The sequence below is a fragment of the Macrosteles quadrilineatus genome, unplaced genomic scaffold (assembly GCF_028750875.1).
Source record: "Macrosteles quadrilineatus isolate MER2022 unplaced genomic scaffold, UCM_ALF_1.0 Scaffold_6__1_contigs__length_79288215, whole genome shotgun sequence".
Classification (NCBI taxonomy): domain Eukaryota; kingdom Metazoa; phylum Arthropoda; class Insecta; order Hemiptera; family Cicadellidae; genus Macrosteles; species Macrosteles quadrilineatus.
Genome location: NW_026542599.1, coordinates 75,397,080 through 75,422,632, shown reverse-complemented (window position 1 = coordinate 75,422,632; position 25,553 = coordinate 75,397,080). Strand labels below are relative to the sequence as shown.

Below are 25,553 nucleotides of genomic sequence, written 5' to 3'. Positions count from 1 at the left end.
GTCGTTACAGTGGTGTATACAGGTGTCTATGTTAATTCCTACACTAATCCTTGCCAGCGTCTAGATGAGACACCTCGTTTGTCTTTCTGATGAGAACAGGGGAAGGGGGGAAAGGGATTATACAGAGGATAACATATAGAGGGGGGAGCAGGTAGAAATATGTTAAACGTGGCAAACGTGAAGTTAGAAAATGTTTTGGTTAATCTACTATCCATTCCTTTATTTTGTTGGACCTAATAATGCCCAAAATATCTTGAGCAGTTAAATTAGTTACAAAAGGTATCAGCAATTAAACACATATTTTTGAACGATGACCGTTATCGAGTTACATAATATACTGTAGCAGCGTTATGAAAATGAAAACGAAAAGACCAGGCGCTGAACGCAATATGAGTACAGCTAATATGTAGTATGCCTGATGTTGAAGGCGTCCTCTAGGCATTCCCGGGCGAAAACAGTAAAAAATATACAGTTAAAAGTGACCAAGACGTACAAAACACGAATAAAAAAGTTTACACGAAACAAAGCGATATAAAATGGACTTTGTATTTAGTTTTTACACATCCACAAAAAATGTATAGTGTTTTCTTTCTTGTTTAACTAGTTTTACAGCTTAAAACGTACTTAGATTTACTATTTAATTTTAGTGACGATGTTTAAAAAAAGTATAAATACAGGGTGTCACAAAAAAATTAACAACTTTGTTGCAGTATATATATTTAAATAAAGGCTTACACAAATTTTATTATCTATATATATAAAAGGCAAAGCCCTCACTGACTGACTGACTCACTCATCACTAATTCTCCCACTTCCCACTTACCTAAGAGGCTGAAATTTGGTACACTGATTCTTTAGGCATTAAATAGGAAAACTAAGTGGTTTTTATTCTGATCGGACTCTCGGACTCCGCCCCAGTGGCTCTGGAGTTTCCCATGTTAACCTAATGAGTACTAATATTTAAATGGAATTAATGAATCACTAGTGTACCTGTTGCTCGAATTCGAGCAATTTCGAAGCATTGCAGGCGACACAAAGATTATGGAAATACTAACGATCTACACAACAGTTGGAAATAATCAAAATCTTTTGTAAATACCTTATCTTTTTTCAAAAAGATGATCTTGTTTTTTAAGTGTTTTCTACAAATTTTTCCCTCTCATAGCCGCATTAGGTTGTCTATGATAACGATTATAAATGAAAAAAAAAACATTATTCCTATTTCTTCTACTTGGTTGTGTTCTATGACTTTTTCTATGTTTCCATTGTTTGCAAATCGGTTATTTCAATGATTGCTCAAGAAATGTAGAACAGTGTTAATTCAGTTTTATTTTTAGCCTAAATCAAATTGTCCAGGATTTCTCGCTCTTTTCCATTGTAATAATTACACCAACCTAAGTTTCGTCTACAGATGCAATATGCCAACGAATATCACCAATGTACAATCTCCAAGAAGTGGTAAAAAAAGGCAGAAACCAACCCATACAATAGATATGAGTTAACTCCAAAATAAATAATTTTAAGAGTTACTGTGATATTAGGATTTTCCACTGAATTGGTAATAGAACATTATATTGCAAAACATGACACGATGCAGAAGAAAATCCATTTTAAAATCAGAAAAACCCATTGCAAATAATTTGTACTTAATTTTGACAAATTCAATAAATCACAATATATTTAACAGCTGTTTCATTAAAAAGTAGTGTAGAATTACGCATATGGTCGTAATGTAAACAAATCTGAAGAGGCAACTTTAAAGGCTTCTGGGGCAGAGCCCAAAGGGAATTTACTTCGTTCCTCTTTTGATGGCTCATCTACAGACCAAGACCTTTATTTAGAGACCCCTACCAAGTTTCTACGCCCAGCCGTTCTCTCAAATTAGCTGTGACAAAAACCCCGTTTTTCTCCATAAGAATAACATGGGGTGGGAATTTAAAGGTCACTGGGGCAGAGCCCCAAGGGAATTCACCATGTCTTTAGACACCACTACTGAGTTTCTACGCCCAGCCGTTCTCTCAAATTAGCTGTCACAAAGAAAAACAGTTTCATATTAATATATAGATTCTCGAGCTCCAACCTAAAGGTGAGTGAGCGTAGCGAACGAACTTCAACCAGGACGTGATTGAGCCATGCGAACGAGCTCACATATGAAGTTAAACGGGGCAAAGCCCGCGGGTACAGCTAGTTGAATATAAAGTAACACCCAAATTCTTAAGTTTTTCTGGATATTAGTGTGATTAAAAAATTTCAACACGGCTTCCACTGTCGACAAAAAAACAGTAAATACGTTATAACTCTGACCACACTCCATGCCACAATTAATCAGTAGCATTGCTGAAGGCTGCATTGATTTTAAATCTCAATTCTCCAACATTGGAGACTTTCGCCTTGTAAACTTGGTCTTCGACCCCAGACGGAAAATCATATTGTGTTAGATTTTGTTCCAATGTGATATTCAACACACTGAGCTTTCTCTTGCACGTTCATGACTGCCTTACTGTAGGTTATGATTTGTAGTTGAAAACATAGCTTTGAACGACAACAATGGATCAGCTGATACAAGCAAATCATGTTTTAAAAATCTTTATGATTTCCTCTGTCATATTATAGTAGTTTCAAAAATGGTCTATGGATGTCTAAATCGATTGTATTAAGCTTCATAGTTCAGTTTTATTCGGGACACACTGTACTTTTTGAGGATTAAAACAGACGACGTCAAAACCAATCTTGTACAACTTATTTAGTCTAACTCACTCAATCCTACAAAAATCCAAGACATGCACGGTTTTGTAATTACCTGGTTTTCTGCGAGGTCAGCTATACTCAAGTTGTACACGAGATTCCTGCAACAGACAAAACAACAAATTAGTGAACAAATATAGCAAACAACAAACAACAACGTAGGAAACGGTCATTGGCAAATGTAGAACCAATAACAGTAGTGAATGACGAACAGCTGATTGACAAACCCTGTACAAAACCGAGGCTTGCGACGAACAAACTTAACAATGAGCGTAGAACAACAAAGTCATAACCGTACGTTAGAACCGCGATATTATCCGGGGGCGAACAAAGCAAACATTTAACTTGCGGCAAGTAAGCAGCTTTCGGGAAATTAATTAAGGCTGTGCTCGGATAACGCGTATCTTTACAGGGGAAGAAGCGAAGCTTGGGAAAGTTATAAGTTGGCGAGATAAATGTCCGGCCCCTTGGTATTGTGGGTTGTAATCCTACTGTCTTAGGCTGTCAGGCGGGTACTGAAGTGAAATGTCAAATTAGACAAGAAACTAGGATAATATGATTGTAAAATGAAACGAAGACATGATATTTAGGATACAATATTACATAGTACTTCAGTAAAGTCAGAACATCAGAAAGTCAGTCACATAACTTATCAACAAAAACATAATGGTCCAAATTCTATGATGAAAGTCAACTTAAGTAGTGGCCAGAAGATTTAGGTTACTTCAACCTGCATTCGACACTTGCTGGGAACTATGTAGGTTAATTTCGATTTTTAAAACGTTGGATTTTTCGTAAAAACCAATAGTTAGTTTTTATTTTGTATGCAAACAAAATTCAACATGCCTTACAGAAGAATATAGAAACAAAAACATAGCCTACTATTGAATAGTAATCAATAATGGATTACATTGTTTTACATTTTACAATGCTACAACAATACACACACCGCAACATATAGTACCGTATGGAAAGCATATTCATATTTTGCGATACATTCAGTAAAAAAAACCATGTGTTTATGCAAAAAAAGAATAGTTTATTCTAATTAGTAGTTAAAATGAAGGAAAGGCCCTTTAATATACAAATTGCTTAGGAAAATAAATCTTAAGAGGCATTTGTTTTAATTTCTGGCAGCAAAAACCCACCCCAGTTGCTGTAGAGTCAAACTGAACAGCGAAACTCATCAGAACATTCACAACGGCGAGGTGAGTTCACTGGAGTTGAAATGATTACATGAATGGTCATCTCGGCTGGTTGGCCTGCTGAGAACTTTAATTCCCACTGTAAAACGGGGGGAAATATTTCATCTTAGAGTTTATATTACTTAAATCTTCAAATTTAACTTTTGCAAATTGTAAACACATTAGTTGTAAAAAAGTTTGACAATGAGGATAGGTTGCTGTTCCTACGGAAACCCCTAGGAACATTACCTAGCAGTGTAGGTGCATTGACTGAATAAAACCTGATTAATGTACGTTTCAAGTTGACATGCCAATTGCACATGCATTAGACGTAGACATATTCTCAACAAAAATAACCTAGTTTTAATCAAAATGCATGACTTCGATATAATCTAAACTATAACACGTCAATTATTAGATTTGTATTCAACCTATCTCAAATCTTATTAAACTTTGCAATAAGGATGCCAAGAATAAACAAATAAAAGCCATTAAAAGTTTGCAAAATGAACCCAATTTCCTAGCAGGTGTTGTCAAACTATAGACTACATATATTGAGTCGCAGACGACGTGACCTCGTTTTGAAACCGTCTGCTCAACAGAAGAAACTCAAATCATAACTTTGAATGTTCCTCGATAACAGGTTTGAATATGCTGAAGCACATTATTTCCTAGAATCACTTTGGTATTGTGGTTGAAACGTTTATCCGGCAGTATAAACTTATCCACATTTTCTTTATTTATACTTTTCTTCCTTGTCCTATTTATAACAGACCCCTTCTTTGCAGATGGTTATTTCAGTTACTTGAAATTTCCGTTCATGTTTCATGAACTTTAAAACATTTAATTGGTTTATTGTGATTACATGACATTACTTTTAGGGTTATTTTTAGTCTTCTATTCTCTTTCGCTAGAATGCAATACAAATACTTAAAAATAAATTATTTTGTTTATCTAATTAGTTTTACAGTTGGCGAAACAAAACTAGATGAATAGTAGACATTTAAATGAAAACCTACATTTCCTATAGAAGTTTCCACAACAATATCTACATTCGATAAAAGTAGGCCTATGACCATTCTATAGAGAATGTTCAATTCATGGCGAATTGAAAATATTAAAATACGATAACGCTCACAGCCATTTAGCTGTAATTTTTCCTAATGTTGGTGCTTGAAGAAAAGTAGTTGTAAGTAATTGTAAAATAATTGTATGCTTAAATTAAGTACCGAAGACCAGGTATTTTAAACTACGTATTTCGATATAACTAATTCATTTATATGAAAAAAGACAAGAAGTAGACCACCTCCTTTTATGCCTACGACCTTAAAATGCACAGAAAATCAAGGTTAAACATATTTAAGTAATTATGACTTCCTCATCATACTTAGTAAACGACAAAAAGCATAATTTAATTCCAAACAGAAAATTAAAAGCAACCTTTGTAGCGTGCAGCCAAAGATACCGTGATTTAATAAACCTCAAATGAACATTGTGTTTCCATTTCGCAATTCGACGATAAGAGAAACGTACAAAAGACCTTTGATGCAATCAAATAATCAAGTTATTGATTTACTCATAACCATTACCTTTGCTCGATCCAGTTATATCACTTTGCAAGTAATGCGCATCTATAACGTTCTTCCATTGGAATAAATTTTAACTTTTATTCGTTGAAATATTATTTAGGTTACAGTAATATTTTATTGAACTATTCCACATTAAATACAATTATGGTTTAATAAATCCGGTTTCTATATTCGGGATTGTCTACTTAGAAACTTTCAATGTAATCATTCATTGATTAAAGATTAGTTTTAGCATATTGAATACAACTTTACTGTAAAAACTAGTAACATAAAAACTGTCTTTAACTTTGGACGGAAAAGTAAACATCCCACCAATATTGACCAGCTGTTGTAGCCAGTTTCAATAATCATGGAGAACACAGAACTAAGTTACTGTGATATTATTGAAGCTTTCCAACGCTGTGTAGATGAAAATATAAAAGGGGAAAGAGTTAAAAAGAGCACACTTTCAGTTAAACATGGTTAGACATTGGCTTATTATAAATAAAGCATGTTATTTTCAGTTACCAAAACAATTGGTGCCTCAAATGGAAAAACATTATTTCTCAATACAAGTTTAATATGGAAATCGATTGTCTTCTACAAGGTAGAGCATGTATAGTTTTGGTCATAAACCAAAAACATACGGTCGTCTACAATGCTAACTGGACAGCGTTGTAGCAAAAGAAGAATGATGGATGTAACGTAATACATTTAAACGGATTTCCCATTTGGGGAATATGCTATTATCGTACAGGGCTGTAGAATAACATCGTAGGTCTCATGGTAAGAATCAGACCTGGGATCGATTTACATAAGGACAAAACACAATCCGTTCAAATTCGTGTACAGTATATCAACATAGTAAACCTACGTTTATTCCAACATCGCGAACAAGCATGATTGGACTATGGAAACTAGGTTTTTGTGGGAGGGGGGGGGTTATGGGGTGAAAAATGTTTTTTTCTTCTATAGTTCTAGATGATTTTGTTCACCTCAATTAAAGTTTTATAGAAACCTAATCTAAGTATATAGATTTATACTATTCTAAGCAATTTTACAATAGAGTCCAACCAAGAAAGAAGCAATGTAAGTGGTGTTCAGCCCGCTACATTAATCTCAAACACGTCACACACGTCTACGGGGTTCATTTATTTATCCAGTTCCAATCAATTGCTGTGGACTTGTGTGATTAAGACATAGTGAGTTTTTGGTTGCATTGTAAGCACTAAGTATTAATGATTTTGCAGTATGTGAGTAGTTTTACTTTTTATTTAGTTTAAAACATTGGGATTGTTCAAACAAACAAAAATAAAAATTTATGGTTTGTAGAAGGATACTGACGTAGACATGCTGTAGAGCCCAAAGACTTATATTTATTACAAGCCCCTTTATACTGTTATTTATGACTATCTTGTTGCCATGGTCAAAGGGCGTACATGAAACTATAAAATTAACTCTAGAATACGATAAACAATATACAATGAAAACCTAGAGCCAATTTTGTTCATATATTTGAAAGCAAATTTCTGTAGAATAGGGCTCTCAAAGAGTGAGTTATAGTAGAAATTACAGCTTCACCTTTCAAATAGACATAGTTGACAATTTAAATACAACAAAAAACTGTATTGACAATTAGAACTCTGTTGGAGAATCAATTTAATTAAGTTAACTTTTATTATTAAACCATAAAACTAATTTGTCTCAATTTATTCTATGATAAAATCATTTGACAAAACCATTTAACCATTTGACCATATGATTAACAACATCTTAATCAGTGGGAATTAACAGTCTAGTTTTATCCATTGCCAAAGATTTAAGCCATAGATTTAGTAAATGTGGCTATCACGTTGGGTGACTGAAGTAAAATAATTCTAACGGAAAGCTGAAAACATAAATGCCCGTTTGATAAAATTATAGGTTATAATAAACACAGCTATCAACTACAACGACAAAACTGTGCAAAGCCATTATTGTGGAAAGAAGCAATTTCAAGGCGTTCAATTCAAAGATCTATAAAGTTGGGAGTCTTTGATGATTGCGTTTAATGAGTTTTAATTAACCTAGTTACAGGGACACTCGTTAGGGTGAGAACACTTTTACCCTTGACTCTTTATAATTGTCTGTATGAAAGTGTATTCGTTGTTCAATCTATTAAGTTTAATTTAGATTTTTCCTTACTGAAAATTAGGTATCATAGATTTAAGAGTGGGTCTACTCTTTTATTCACGGTTCAATATGAAAAAGAATAAAAAATAATAATTATTTAACATTTTTGACTTAACGAAGCCCTTGGGAAATTTTCAATGTTGAGTTTTCGTTTCTAAGTATTTTACATTTATTTGATTGTGAAAGCTTACAGGTATTTTTAACACGACTGTTTATTATCGTATTTGTAAGAGAACGGACCAAATTCTGCCAATATTATTATATAGCTTTTGATCCCTGGACCAGCAAACCTAAGTTCTCATTAAACTAAAGTTATTTCAATAGGGAACAAATTTGATATTTTTATGAAAACTGAATCAGGCAAATGAAATTCACCCATTCCGCAGGTTCGCTGAGTCAGGGGTATTACTATTAATTCGGCCACATTTCACCAATCTAACGTTATTGACGAGTTAACGAACACCTTTCCCTGGATTTCCTAAATCGTCAGTCCAACACAGGTCTAATTCCATTAGGTTTCTGATTTTCATTAGGCCTGGGTCCAGGGTCGTTCCTTTATTGGATTTCGTTACAGTTTGCATCGGAAGCGCGTGGCGACCTCCAAATGCTACGTAAATGGATTGGACAACCCATCCAAGAGGGTGTGTTTTAAAATTTAAATACAAACACATTAGGTTAGTTGGAAAGCATAAGTGCTTATCAGGTACAAAACACAGGTATAAAGCATTGTATTTATATGTTTACACATAAATAATACCAAATATGTGTTAAGGTATATGAAACAAGGGCGAAACATATTCAATACATTTAGGATCCAATCAAACTAAATATATGCCAAATATTGTATACAAATTGCTCTCAAATGAAACATATTACTCCGTCCAATCAATGTTGCCCCATATTGTTTTTCAATTATAATAGTAATGTCCACTAAGTAGTTTATATTTAATTTAAATGTGTTTCGTGTACACGAAGTCGAATATGCTATGTTAAATTTGTCAATCGCTGCGAACATTTTAAGAATGTTAAATTAAAGTTTAGGAACGTTCCTCAATACATGTACTTGATTAAGATTTAATTGGTTTTAGTACGAGAACAAAATGTAAGTAAAGAGATTTTGACGTTTCTTTCCCAAAATTATTACAAATCGTGTATAATACCAAAATGTAATAATAGGTACATCTTTAGATTGTCAAATATTTGAGTTAAATAAACTTTTGAAGATATTTATTTTCCTAACCAGTAACTATATTACTTAAGCATTGTGATTAATTTACTAACCAATCTTTACTTTCAAATAGTGTTGAGATTAAATTTAAAACTAATTTCACAACGTTTACAAGTCAATTCCTAATGGTTTCTCCAAGTGAAGTTGTGTAGTCTGGCTTGTGGCTGCAGATACCTACAATTTGCAGTACTCACAAGTCCTACCTCCCTCTCCACCACAACCCTCCACCAACCACTTAAGGCAGATCAGGATCTGATCCTGCCCAGACGTCTTGAGCTTGCGTCTGATCAGGATAAGTGAGGTCCTTCAATCCTCATCACAGGATGGAACTGAAGATAACGCCGACTCTATTTGTGTGGCAACCGTTTTCTGAGAAATTTGAACAGACGTAACAAATTTAAGACAACATTTAAAAGAACAGACCACGAGTTAAAAAAAATAGTATCTCGTATATCTAAACCGAATATTATGTTTATTAACAGAACGGACCACGAATTTGTTTGGAAAAAAGTGTCTCATGTGTTAAAATATTATGTTCAACAAAAGAATGAAACAAGAGTTTGTAAAAAAAAAAAAAAATAGTGTCGTGTGTTGGTTAAATCGTATATGTTCAGCGGTGGGGCACACGGGAGGGACTAAGGCTAACATATCTTGTAGTGTCAGCGTTCGCCGCTAGGACTGCTAAGTTGAAAAAATTTAAATTAATTTTTAATTTTTATTTTTTGTTATAAAATTAACTTTTTAATTATAAAATATTGTTTTAAAGTTATAAAATAAATTTTTAATTTTTAAAATTAAACTGTCATAACATAACCTAACCAACCAGACTTGCTGATAATATAAAAACTATATAAGATAAAAATCTAATTAATGATTACTTATGATTTTTAATTAATTATAAAATTAATTTTAAAATTTAGTATTATAAAATTAAACTGTCATAACCTAACCTAACCAACCAAACTTGCTGATATGAAAAATTTGTTGACAAAAAGTTAATGCTGCCAGCGGGTTTCGAACCTCAGACCTCCTGAACAGCAATCCGAAACGCTACCAACTATGCCACGAACGCCGCTGAAATCTCATCGTTTCGTTACGGTAATCGTGTCGCCTCAAGAGAAGACAATAACCACTAGAGATATGACGTCATTACACATTTAGCCTTAGTCCCTTCCGTGTGCCCATTCCATATGTTCAGCGGTTTGTACTGGTTGTAGGTTTGCAAATTGTGTCCTTGCTAAAACTGTATGAGGTTTTTTTACACTTATATTCAGGCATCAGGACAAATAAAACGTCGACATTTCGAAAATAGTTTAAACACTTGTTGGTTAAGTTTTTGACCTTAATTGTCTGTTGACAACACTATAGTATAGATAACTAATAAGTGCGTAACTTCGGGCAGATTAGTACAGCTTAACTCAAGGGCCAGCCGTTGGTGACCAAAGTGCTATTATGGTACAGACAGCTGGTATTGAACCGGTAATGTATATAGTCTGTATGGTGGAACCTGTCACCTGACCTTTCATCTACCTGGAACTGGTCCAGCCTTAAACCATTGACTAGTCCCTTAGGTAAACCGAGGGTCAGGAGACAGGTTCCATCACACAGGGTATAGCAAAACGAGACACTATCACAGAAGTATTGGGTTAAATATCTATTTAGGTCATTTTAAAATCATGACTACAACAAACTCGTTAACTTTGAAAACCGTGACGGGTTTTTTTTCTAACCCGTCACGACATGGTTCTTCAAAGTCCAGCAAAAACGTTATTACACCTAATCAGGGAATAAATTACCTCAAGAATAGAACCTACGCAGAAACTCTACAACAAAATAAATACCCCCACCGCAGCAAACCTGCAGACTAAGCGAATTTCCATTTGACTGATTGGATTTACACTGAAATGTCTACTTTAAATATAACATTTATTCTTGATTTAAATAGAATTAGTTTAACAAGTACTTAGGTTTGCTGCATCAGGGAGGGTAAAACTGTTTTTTTTAATGTGTGAATAGTTTCGTAAGAAATAAAAACATTTTCCAAATTTGATCAAAATATGTTCACAAACAAGCAAACTACAACAGTTTACTTATTCTCCATAAGAATAACATGGGAATTTTAAATTTAAATTTTTTTGGAATTTTCTTCGTAACAATTAGGCGCATAATAATGCTTCAATATACTAAGTTATTTGTTTTTTTAAGCTCTACAAAATGGTTTGGAAAGAAATTGCTAAATTTTATGTTTTTTGGGTCAAAAATGGGAAAAACCTATTTTTACCCCATAAAACCCCCCGTAAACCCCCGTTCCCATGGTCCGATCATGCTGGATCGCGAACTCGTTCAAATAAACGTACGTTTACACGTTTGTACCAAATTTCATCAAAATCGGATCATTTTTGACCGAGTTATCGTGCTGACGGACACACACACACACACACACATATATATATATATATATATATATATATATATGAATTTGAACGGATGGTGTTTTTGGCCTCTAGGGACCTCAAAACGAAAAAAAATCGTTCCCGCGTCCAAGTCTTACCATGAGTACTACGGTAATAGCTTATTCCCTATATGGGAAATTCGCTAAAAACAAAGTAGATCCTTGTGTAACTGATTAGACGTTATTAGATTAGACACAATATTTCAAACGATTCAAAGCAATACACTTGAGTAATTGTATAAAACTCACAAGGATACACAGGAGAAAACTTCCTTCTACCCGCTCTAGGAAGGACCTTTATCGAGTAATGGAGGAAAATCCCGCGACTCCCTACAATAAATACTAATGTTGGCAATCCTGTGAGCTTATTGCTACTGGCCTGCAGAGGTCGTCTTATGAATATTGTAACGAGCACTGGTCACTTTCAGAAGTAACTAAAGAAAACACTGAAAACAAATCAAAAACCAACTAATACTTCAGATCGAGAAAAAAACCTTATTATTTGCAAAATTTCCGTAAATTAAGGTTTGGTTATTCTTTTGGCTAGGGCATAGCGTGTTACATATTTTATATTAAAAGAGAATTATTGTTCTTTGTCTTGTTATATATATATTTGACGAATAAATTTACATTTGTGTCCAGCCAGCTCTTGTGTTGTTTTTGTTGGCCCTCCACCTCAGCAATATTGTGCCGGAATCCCACCATTGATTTTGGGCTTCTAAGGGCTTCACCCTTTGACCAATGTAGTTGGGACTTCGGAAAATTAATAATAATAATTAATTAATAATTAATTAATTAATTATAATTAATAATAATAATTGGGACTCTTGTAAATGATCATTTATCTTTCAAAACACAATATACAATAGATTTAAGTGTTAGATTTATTGTACGAACGGTTGGTAACATAGTGCGTTCAGAAGTTTGCGTTTTATTATGGTTGTCAAATTCAATAAACTTGATGTCAAAATCTTAATGCGATATTCATTAACATGTAACACGCTACTTCCTTATTCCAATCTACAAATAAAAATATTAAATCATTTTGTTTTTAAAGACGCCGAAAATATGGCTGAAGGTATATTCTTATAACCTCCCCACCATTTGCCCCAACTCCCAGTTCAGGGAACTGATAAGCGACTGATAACGCTCCACTGCAACTTTTTCAATAAAGCCTTCTGTGCTTTGTTGCTTGCGAAACTCCCAAAGTGTAATATAAACATGTTTACAAAACATCCATTTTGAACGCTAAAATGTTCTTTTAATATCTTATTCCGTTTCAAAATCTACCGTATTAAAACGTATTTTATGGTGCATTATGTACCCTGATAAAACCTACAGTTACACACAATGAAAATAATAAAACAATTTTTAAAACTTTTATGAACAATTAACATTCTTGGCGACTTACGAGCTCCGATTATCTCTTACAGTATGTTATCCTTCCAACTTGAGTAACGTACATGCATGTTCCACGAGCATGAGGTCTCTAGCTTCCCTACACGTCACAACGTGTACTGCACGGTTTGCGGCGTGTATTGAACCCAAAGCCAAGACACGAGGAGAGTGTCCGGTGATTTGTGATGTGGTAATTAATGAATGCCGGGTCGTGTGTCACACTGTTCCCGGTGATTGATGCTGTGGTGTGTGGTGTAGCTGTCGATCAGCGCTGCCACCTTGCGAGACACTTCCTCACCAAATGTGTCTCTACGTTCATTGTTTCCCTTCATTAATGAAAGGACATTATTTTCTAAATATTCTACCGAAAGCGTGTGTTTTAATTCTAAAAAGTGTAGACATACGTAAGTCAAATGTGTTTTCAATCCATCTACAATAAACAGGTAGGCTACTCATACGAATTACATCAGTTTACAAAGCAAAAACCTACTTTTCTCTCAACCCTCTCAAAAATCATCCGAAACCCGAATCAACCAAATCGATCCCTAACGAAGCATTCCATTGTGACTAATTTGTAAACTTAATAAAACGTCACAACGCCCGACAGTCAGACAGTGTATTGGTCAAAATCCGTGTGACGGGACGTCAAATTGACTATGCATAACCTCATGCATACTTCACACCGACCGACACGACGGCCGTGGCCAGAGAGCCGTCCAGTGGTGGGGGGATGAGGTAGTGGGGGGATGTGGTAGTGGGGGGATGTGGTAATGGGGGGACACTGGTAGAGGGGGAAATTGATGGAGTCCTAGGAGCTTAGGCGTTCTAACTCATAAGACAATTACAAAAAACTACAAAACAAATTTCTAATCTCATATTTAAATTATAATCACTTTGGTATTTGAATAATATTTTGAGGTGGTAAATAACTCTTCAGCGGCTGTTTGAAAATAACAAAATTAACATTGCTCTTAAGGCGAGCATACCAAGATGGCCGTTGGTTTCCATGGACTCCGAAATATATTCAAAACAACAAACAACATTTATAATCTTACAGTATACTAAATATTTACATTATGATCATTTTGGCGTTTGGAAAAAACAATTTTTTTATGATAACTAACTCTTCAGCAGCTGTTTGAAATTATCCAAGATGGCCACTAGCTTAAAGTAATCAGTATCGCTCACATGTATATAACCATAGTGATATTTGTGAAGAACATAAACAGTATTTTGCTTGGATAAGGACGATAAAACTAAGCTTATTAGTTGGGTATTGGATAGGGTGTGTGTAGGTGTAAGAATAGGGGTAGGAAAAGTGATTAAGGTTGTGTTTTATGATATTTAAATGTAAGTTCGAAATAATTTAATAAAAAACACAATAGTTAAGTAAAGTTTTTTTAAAACATGTTATTAGGAAACTTATAAATGTGTTATAAAAGTATTCTTTTATATCAAGGTAATTGCAGAAATGTTTTCATGATCCTTTTCCCGAGAAAAAAGATGACTAGCCTTAAGTATACAAGAAGAATATGTTTTATTGTGGGGAAAAATATAACAACTAATCCACAGTATTTACAATAAACCGATTTTGTTGCCAACAAAGTTCTACCACTAACCAACCAGAAATGTAAAAACAAAGAGTTAAACAATACAAAACGCGTAAAACAGAAACCATAACATTTATCTTGATTGCGCTCCACGATGAAGTAAAGCACTTGAAGCTGCAACAAGAAAACTTGTAGCAAATTTAATTAACTACCGGCTGCAATTACTTTCTGCAATTAAAACAAACGGACGCTTGGATATACTCCTTAACTAAATAGACTCTTAATTTAACTGCTCCCTGATTAAATGACATCTTTGTTTGTATTATGTTGGCGGAATGTTGGTTATGCTGGATTGTGGTTGGACACAAAGTGATAAACCGACTTGTGTCTAATGAAACGCCCATGTAGTGCCAGTCTCGGCCCACAACTGCATATTATATACTGATGAAACCTGTATGGGTTTATTTAATCAGAAGCATTCTCATGTATACAGAGCATTATGGTTTATCAGGGGACATTTCATGGTTGGGTGGTTGTTATTCAAACGCTAGCTACAAATTATAAATGCAACACTGAAAAATGTTAAACTTATACTAATTAAGGAAACCTAGCGTTTCAAACCGTTGGCGCTAAAAAGTGCACGGTGCGGGTGTTCAAATAAGTATCAAAAGTTTTCCCACTGTAAAATTGATTAATTGATATGGCAGATATATTGAGGAACGCACAGAAAGTAAAGTTATGTGAATATTCTTTACGAGGTTAACCGTTAAGCCCCCACTTTTTTTAGACACTCTTTATTCTATTTTGATGAACCAAACCGTAAAATTCTTCATTGAGCTTCCCTAATATCCATCTAAAGTACAAAGTTTTTTTAGTTACAAAGTACTAAGTTCTATACAAAGTACAATATTTAGTTCCATGTGGCTGTAACTAATTGTATTTGTCAGAATACAAGGAAAACATTAAGCGAAGTATTTTTCTTAAGTCAAGGTTAGGCCTACTATTTCGCACAATGGTGCGTTTAATTTAAATTATACACTACATTATAATGGGTAAACACCACAGTATGTAGATATATTAAAACTGACAATCTAAAACACAAAGTTTAACCAAACTAAACTGAATAGTTAATTAAAGCGTCGGTTTTGCTTATGTCTGTAATCTAAATAACATCTTGTTTAAATGCACTCGAATTAACTGTAATTTGCTAGTGTCGAGACACTATTTGCACGTACAATACTTGACCCGTTATAAGGGTTGTAAGAACGGGTTTCATTTGAAATTGTTAACCTTTAATAAATTTAAAATTTGTGTATACTAATATTTTAATTGTTCGTCGTGCGTTGTAGGATTAATGTTTATGTTGATGTTTTATGTATGACATAATTGTTTTGTGTTTTCTAGGTTTTTAATGAAAAGTCTTTTTGTTGCTTTTAGATGACTTTTTAATTTTATAGATTTTAAAGTTTAATGGTTTTTACTATTCGAGAATGCTTTACAAATAACCGGCAAAGGTCAAGTAAGGCGACTAGTATACTGACCATACAAATCTATCCAATAGTTCCATAGTATTCAATTCATCATCTAAGTTAGATGAAGTTAAGCGAGTTTTTTTGTCCTTGCCACGATAGCTTAACTGCCACTGTTGGAATATCACACTCAAAATATCTAACAAGGTATTTAAAGAAGCAAACACAATGTTTAAAATATTCTAAAGGATTCGATAAGAAGTAAGAGAAGTATCATTTAAAACCTAACCATTGAAACGTGATAGGATTTTTAAATTTAGTAAAATACCAAATAATAGCAATACAAAATTAAATCCGATACTAAACTACTGGGTAGTAAGTATCGGATAGCAAACTATCGGTTAGTAAGTATCGGGAAGTAAGTCGGAAAAGTAAACTATCAAATAGCCTAAGAACACGACTTTGATAAAAACAATAACAATTCTAAAAAAAAATTAAACATTGCGTTTGGATAAATAGTTATGATTCAAATGAGGAAATGTATTACATTTCCAAATACGATATTGGGCTGTGTATGAGAAAAACAAAGATAGAAGAGATTCCTTCTGCAAACACCAGAAGTGCTTCGTCCGAGATTGAAGGCGGCTGTTCCCTTGTTTCTTGGCGAAACAAATTACAATTTGCATTTTGATCAGGCAGAAGGACTTCTTTTTGCATCTCCCCCCCCTGTCATCATCCCCCCTCCAAACGTCAAGATGTGATCGACTTTCGTCAGTAAACACGTTGTGAAGAAATCACAATGACGTTTTAAAAGTGTAAAACATTAATTAATCAATCAGTACGACAAAACTGCAGCTTAATATTAAACGATATGATTATGCAGGGTATAAAACATATATTAACTACTTCTAAATAAATTAAAGTAATTTATTTTATGGAGTCTGGACCCTGAAGAGGTTGGATTACTTAACTCAGTAATACAAAAAAACAACATAACTAAAATTGTCTTGTCTTTTATCGATTTTATATTTTCATATCTTAACATATTTTAGTTTAAAAAAGTCAATATTTCACCTAATTTTTAAGTCATAAACAATTACATAATTTTAAAGCGATACTCAAAGATGGTTGGCTTTAATAAATGGATATTGTTAGCTGTATATTGCCTTTAAAATATTGAAAATTGAATTACAAGAACAATTATTGTTAAATAATGAATCCACCAAGTGAATTACTGTGTATAACAGGATCTTACAACGATATGAAATGGCTCAGGGGCGTCCGGATGGAAATAATTGAGGAAACTGTCTGTTTTCCTCATCTTAAATACACAAAGTTTTCCTTGTCTTACAACAGACAATACCTACCTAACATAGTGTGTATTTGCTAATGAAAGCGTTCAACATTCTGAAGAACTAAGAAATGTGAACCACTTACAAATTCAATTTCTCAAATAGTTCAGAGTTTACTAAGCTCTTTTCTTTGTGACAAATGGTTCGCAGATTGCACTTTCCAACTCTTTTCAGAGAAGAAGTAGCTTATTTTAACTGAATCGACGTCAATTTGATGCTTCAGTATTCATGAATCATAACAAAATAACGCCTCATGCAAGGTATAGAGTTCAAACTATAGGTTTTTAAAATTTAGATTTAACCATTTACCAGTATAGAGTAAAATGTAAAGATAGTTTTACTAAACAGAATACATGAAAAAATTATTGAAATCCAAATAAATTATAAGTACCGACGTAGCCAAGGAGTCCATAATAACATTTTTAAACTCGGTGGTATTTAAATATTTCTTTCTTTATATTTTCTGCATTTCAAGATAGTTTTCCTAGTCAATAGGTATTTTGAACTAAATTAAAATTTAAAAAATATACTTAACCAAACATTTACAAATAAATCTTTCCACTATGAACCTATATGGACGTAAGAGGGTTAAGCTAAAAAAATTAAACAAGCTTTGAAACTAAATATAACATTGAATGTTGGATCTTAGGGCGCGAACATGAATATTAAATCCCTTTAAACAGGGAATTTCTTAAAATAAAACCCATAAGGACTAATTATCACCATAATATGTTATCAAAATCAACGAGTGAATGCTTTAATTGGTGTATAATGATAGATAAATTATTACGAATAAAATTATATGGTTCATAAGGGAGTAATAAATTAAGGTTAATGTTTAGTAATAAAACAACTAATTGAAATCGAAAGAGATTGTTTTCGAAATGAATTTCACGAACCTCAATTATTTGATCAATTAAAGTTGCAAAATTGTAATAAGATTTCATCTTTAACTGAGAGCTTTTGAACAATAACTGTTTTTGTTTCCAGGTTTTACCTTTTAAGCATGTTTGACTGTTTTACAAACTAAACATTGTTAGGATTTTACGATTTTTCTTAACTATCTGTTTGAAAAGCTCCGTTTTAGGGCTAGTACATAACTGTTTCATAAAAAGGTTGTGATGTAAAAATCAGGGAAATAAATCATGGCGTTAGTTTAAAACAATAATTACTTATATTCATAGGAAAAGTCAATACACTTTGAGTAGAAGTAATTGATAATCATTTGCGTTTTGAGTAAAAAACAGAAAGTTTAATTTACTCGATAGGTTTGCTTAAACATAAACTTCGAGCTTTACAGTGCAGAGCAAATTTCTCAAATATATTTAATATTTGTCACAAGAATAACAAGTTCAATCCCCAATATCCGAGAACATTTGTGAAATTTTGAAAAAAATTCATAAACAAACTCACGACTTATCACCCATATTGCATTACTTTAAAACAACACATTATGCAATACCGTACACAAAAACACCACAGACATTTTTACGCGGCGGCAAATAATGAAAACTATTAAAACCTTAACATTTGAAATCGGTATTGAGTTCCGAGAATACAAAAGATGTTTCCATTTGCGCGCGTCTGCACATTATGGGCAGCTATTTAACCGAAACCGATATCTGGGAACGCTCTAACCGACAACCATTTCAATTGCTCCACTTTGAGTTAAAGTAAATTGTTTATTCAATTTCAAAGTTCATCGTGGAAACAATTTAGTAATTACTATGAAGTTGCAATTCAATTTTAATCTTGAAATGAGTGTGTTATGAGATAATTCATTCCATGATGGAATAGTAAAAACACAAAGATTAATGTTTCTTTGAAAGGCCTTGTATTCTTTGTTTACAATTGAAGTCAAATTGTTTACAATTGAAGGTTTGAGGTTATGTAGGAAAGGACCATTTGGTACTAAATTCGCCTCTAATAAATATTTTTATTCATACAAACAATAAAGGTGATTTACAGCTTAAATAATAGTAATGGTGTACCACCAGAACAGGGTTGTACCATTGACTATGTATTAATAGTCAAAGGTTGTACCAAAGAGCTAAAAGGGTTAGACGGATCTCTATGACCGACGTTCTACGCCCAACCACTAGACCAAGCAAGCCCTTTCAAGTGGACTTAATTTTAAAATTAAAGGGACGCAGAGCGAAGGTGTATTAGGTATACATTTGAGACTGATGTGGAAGTAAAGGTAGAGGTGAAAGTATTCAAATTTCAAATACCTGCTATTAGGCAATCTAATATTATTGTAAACACAACAAGTTTCGGCACCTGTATGGCACCATCATCAGGCTGCACAAGGGCAGTTTTATTTCTTCATACGAAGAGCGTCATGTTTAACAAGAAAATAATAAATGCACATTTAAGCACGTCACAAAAACAAATACGAAACCTTTATGGTAACTGATCAGTTAAGAAAACAGACGACGCTAACCCGGCGGAGTTTGAGTCCTGACTTCAGAGGATGATGGTGCCATACAGGTGCCGAAACTAGTTGTGTTTACATCAACATTGGATTGCTAATGGCAGGTATTTGAACCTATTTAATATTATTTGGCAATCCGGAGGCTAACATCTACATTGAAGTAGAGGTAAAGAATATTTGAATATATATTATGATATAGTGTAGGAGTACGAGGTGAAAGTAGCGCTGGAGATGGAAATAGGAGTGGAAGTAGAGTTGGGGAAAGTAGAAGTGGAAGTGTCTGTAAGTGTCGGAACTAAGAAAAAATATACTCTATTTCTAAAATAATACTGTAATTACGACTGTCCTTTTTGATGCGACAATAAGTGAAACTGATTATGAGCATAATGTTATTACCTTTATCCTTACCACCGTTCATATTTAAGGCCAAATGGTTGAGGATGGTTGGAGGGAGGGGAAGAAGTCGGCACGGCCAAGATTAAAACTCCATCGTATCGTATTCAAAGTAGGATTAAAAGTGTGAAAGCAAAAATGTAAATTTATGCGAGTGAATTGTGAAAATGTCTGAACGCAGTATAAATATTCCCTTCTGTTTATAAATTCATATTAAGTCTCTGCGCTTGTTAGAGTTTGCAATTGATTGTTTTTAAATGAGTTTAAAAATGCGAATTCTTCAACAAAGAAACGAAAAAAACATGTTTTCCGTAAAAACTATGTTTATTAGTTTCTACTGTTAATTATTATATTTTTTAATATTTTGGAAAATACAATTTAAATATTGAATACAAGATGATTTTAATCATCAGCATGATAAAATTATTTCATATAATGAAACAAATTAAAGGAATTGTTCTTACAGGCATTTACTGTGTATTTACAAACATTTACAGTCATCGATAATGAAGTTAGAAGATGTACCACATTCTTATAAATTATATCTTAAACGAATTTAGTTATATTTAAATATGGTTATAAAACATGTTGAACAGTTAAATTTAATCAAATATTTCATTCGACGGATATTAATAAAACTGATAAAACACATTGGTCAAATTAGTTTTCACAACCCTATGTTTATTTATTTATATATTTACACATTATATTTGATTTATTTAACACAGTAAACATCTACAAAGCAGTGTTTGTTATTAGAGAAAAAAAGTAGGTATAATGTATATAAAAAATAACAACGCATCCAGGCTACCTTTGATAATTATAAACGAGATTAATTTGATCAAATAATTGCATTGGTTGGTAAAATTAATTTGCCAATAACAATCCTTTGTTTTGAGCTATGTTTCATATATTATTAACAGCCTTATGCTAATAAAGTTAAATATATTTTGTTTATTGTATAATTAAATTAAAATAAATGCTAGTAACTCCAATTAAAGCAATACAATACATCACTTTTCTCGATCCGTTCGTTGAGGTTTACACAGGTAATGTCGACGTGATATACTTTTTTAAGGGAAGAAAACAGTTATGATGAGCTAGTATTTTATAACCTAATGTTATATTATACGATTTGAAGTGTATGTTTTCCTTACATACCACTACTTGGGTGAAAAAAAATAAAAGTCAATGAGAAAATCTGCGATAATTCTGGTTGAAACCCCTCTTTGGAATTTATTTGGTTTAATAATATGGTTCGGTATAACTAATAAAAACTGATATAATTTGATTGCGTAAACATAATAATATTGGGCAAATTATGTTAATGTTTAAAACCTCCTGGTTGAAGAATAATAAATGCTGTCTATTCCGTGGTTGTGAAAAAAAAATTAAATATATGTTTTCCCTTAAATTTTAGTAAAAAAAAACATTGCCTGTATCTGATGGGAATACTTGTTGAAACCGCTGTGTCTAAGAAATGTCGTCTTTAGTCACTAACAAGGCTACAAGATCGCGCTTTCCTACACCACCAAGATCGCCACTCATCCTACACTCATCTCCATTCATAGTTAGCTTAAAATACCTACTTTGTATGGTCGACATTTCATTGAACAGTATTAAACAGTATGAACAGTATTAACAGTAAACCCCCAAAATAGTACTCGTACTATCCACATATAGTCTAGTCAAGATATGAAAAAATAACCCTTAACCTTAAAAAAATTGCTCTAAAAGGTTTTTTGATTGTTTTCATTTCCAAAAAGTATGTTAAATTACATACTAAAAGTCTAATAAAATCGGAGTCTCGGAAATTGGGTTTTTCCAATATGGCGTCCAAAAATTTGAAAAAAATAATAAACCTTACTATTTTCCCTTTAAATTTTCTTCTGAACCTCCAATTTAGACCGAATTTGGTACAAACCTTTGAAACTGAATTATCTATAAACTATTCATGATTTAAGATAAAAAAATATACAGTAAATGTGTTGTATGTGGTTGAAAATAGGTAAACATCTGTCTTAAGTTGTTAGTAGATTTCAATATTGGTCACTCTAGGGAACAAAACTTTTTATCTCTAGTCTGTGCTATACCCATGTTGTAAATCCTTAAAAAATATATGCAATTTAGTATTTTTAATCATTAAATTATTTTAAGTGGTGGTGGGATAATTATAAAAAATTATGTAATCCTTAAGGAAATTCTGAAAATTACCATATCTTAATTGTTAATTGGTACGCTTGGATAACAATTCATCGTGACCTGTATCGTCTCCACAGATACAAACACACACATATTTGTCATAAGCGAATTCTGTGTTGAGTCAAGTAATAGAATTTGTTTCAATACTTTTTTTTACGCTCATTCAATTCTTTTATTTTGTAATAGTTCACACGTAGTTTATAAAAAAAATATGTATACTGTTTACATGTTTATTTTGGCAATACTGCTGTTAATCACATGTTTTTTTGACTTCATATGATTCCAATCGTATTGTTGTTCATGTTTACAGTTATTTAGATTAAATTTAGTCTAGTCAAGATATGAAATTAAACCCCTTAACCTTAAAAAAATTGCTTTAAATATTTTTTTATGTATATTTCCAATAAGTATGTGAAATAATATAATATAACTATAACGAAAAGTCTAATAAAATCGGAGTATCGGAAATCGGGTTTTTTTTCAATATGGCCAAAATTTCCAAATTTCACTAAAATATTTCCATAGACAAGCAAGCTTTAACACTTTATTTATTCTCCATAAGAATAACGTGGTCATTTTAAATGTACACTTTTTTTTTCTCCGTAACCGTTAGGCATACAACGCTTATGTATACTAAATTATTTGTTTTTATGATCTCTTCAAAATGGTTTGGAGATAAATTGCAACTTTTTACAGTGAAAAATGGCAAAATCCTATTTTCACCCCGTAAAAAATAGGAGATCTTAAGCATAATCAGTTTTTGGGCTTAACCTAGACATAAATCTTAAATATACACAAATCATAATACAACAACTTTCTTCAGGGTTATATGTTCTTAGGCCAGTGTCACTAATGTAACCTGGACATTCTAAAATAAAAATATTTTGTCTTATGGTCTGGCAATCTATGGAGGAACGCCCAAAAAATTTAGATACAGTTCTGAAACTCTAAAAATGCTATAAGAATCATGCTATACTTAGACAAACGATAACAGTAAAAAATCAATTTTCAAAACTACACATTTTGACTGTCTGATCAATAAATATGTACTATAACTAGTGGCCTGTAGGGGCCATAGCCCCTAATTTAGACTGCAATAAAAACCCATATATAAAAAGACAAATATTCGAAATATGTTTTTAAAATTATCAATTTTATGTTACTTAAAATTAACAGCGTTTCTTTTTTATATCTTGGTTATTCTTCCGTTGGAGTCGTATATTAGTTGCTTCTGATGTGTCAATGAAATACAATTGTAAAATAATGATTAAATCAATAACACAACATAACAAATGGAAACGTGCACACGGTTTGGCCTGAGCCCGGAGAACGACGAATCAGAGCTGAAATCATACTGCCAAACATTGCACATCTTTTCTAGTTTAAAATTGAAGATTTGTTTTGTAATCTTACGAATTCTGTTAATAGTTTCCATTTTGAGAACCAAATGTATGTAAAGGTTAAAATTATTATTAATTATTATGAAGGCAACTTCACATTTCGTGGTAGTAAGTCAGAAATATATCTTTGAATTTGTCCCTGGATTTTAAAACAAAATTTGGCAATTAGAAAAAATGTCCATTCATATGAAACTAGAAATAAAATTTATATAAATTTATCAATCTCAGCTTCTATGAAAAAACTAAATAAACGGTATCATCAATCTGACACAAAACAATGAAAACCGACTCGATGACCCAAAGTGCCGCTCCAGAGATTCTTTTAAGATTTGTTCACTGCAACTACTCTACTGGCTGCAAGAATTTGCGATGCTCCTGCAACAAAGTATGGGTTACCTTGTACTACAGCTTGTGGACTTTACCAGCTTGGAGAACAATGTGACAGTTCGTAAAGTGATCATAACAGTGTACAACTTGATGAAAATTATGAATTATTATTTGTATAATGCTCTACTACTAACCAAAAGAAAGTGCGACTATATTATACTATTACTAATATTATAAATGTGACAGTTTGTTTGTTTTAATTTCAATCACGCATTAACTACTGGTCGGATTGGGCTGAAATGTGGCTTTATGATAGCTCAGATTCCCTATTAAGCCTATTCTTATCTCAAAAAATCCTTTCGGGCTAAAAATTTATAGATATTTATTTAAGTAAATAAAATATGTATGTTGAATTTTAGCAAGCTTGTGATCTTTATTTTAAGACCTATTATTGGATTTTTCATGGAAAAAATAGTCTTAAATTAAAATACCCCCGCCACAGCAAACCTGTACCCTAAGCGAATTTCAATTTGCCTGATTGAAATTACACTAAAATATCACATTTATTCCCTATTAAATAGCACTACTTTAACTAGTACTTCGGTTTGCTGCGACAGGGAGGGTAAAAAGTGTTTTTAGTAAAATGTAAAATAGTTTAGTATAAAACAAACGCATTTTCCAAATTTGATAAAAATATATTCACATGCAGGCTATCTACAACAAGTTTTCTTATTCTCCGTAAGAATAACATAGGAATTGTAAATTTTAATTTTTTTGGAATTTTCTCCGTAACTAGGTATTAGGCCCATGACAACGCTTCAATGTACAACATTTTTTTTCTGAGCCCTAAAATGGTTTTGAAATAAATTGCAAAATTTTACGTTTTTATGGTCAAAAATGGGGAAAACCAATTTTTACCCCATAAAACCCCCCATGAACCCCTGTTCCCATGGTCCGATCATGCTGGTTCACGAACTCGTTCAAATAAATGTAGGTTTACATGTTTGTACCAAATTTCATCGAATTCTGATCATTTTTGCTTGAGTTATTGTGCTAACGGACACATTTGACCATAATCTTGGACGCCATCTTGAATTTCAGACTTCCGAGACTCCGATTTCATTAGACTTTTTTTCCTGGAAAATACACATAATTCTAAGTTAAAATAACCAATAAAACAATTTAAAGCAATTTTTTTAGGGTTCTCGTACGGATTTACTCTACTAATATGAAGAAGTATTTAATTATCAAAAGCACCATTTAATATCATATTTTATCCAACCTAAAGCATTCAGTCATATAGTAATCAATATTAAGAACAATAGTAACCCTTTTAAACATGGTGTTACAAAAGACATTGTCAAAACCAAATGGAAACGAACGAGAATATTTCAGCAAGAAATATAAACATTGGAACTTTCCTAATTGAGTTGAACTGATGTTTTAATTAGTTTGTGGCCCATTGATTCCGTTCTTACAAGAATAATGGCAAGGAGAGGATCTTCAGCTTCAACACAGACGTTATAGTTACTTATTACACTACTTTAGCTTCTCTGTCTTAATATGAATGTTAGGATAAAGACAAGGTGATTCAATTGTTTATAATCCCTACCATCTAAAATCTACGAATGACTGTACACGAAATCTTATAGAATTTTAAATTGATTTGTGATATTATT

General features: G+C 32.7%; 1 protein-coding gene across 1 annotated transcript in view; it reads right to left on the bottom strand.

Moving 5' to 3' along the window:
* LOC128996395 (semaphorin-1A) overlaps positions 1-25,553 on the bottom strand; it is a 488,248-nt gene that overhangs the window by 77,563 nt on the left and 385,132 nt on the right. Inside the window, exon 4 of the mRNA XM_054421704.1 lies at positions 2,801-2,846. Within this exon, the coding sequence (XP_054277679.1) occupies positions 2,801-2,846 (46 nt within the window). The remainder of the gene's footprint in view (positions 1-2,800; positions 2,847-25,553) is intronic.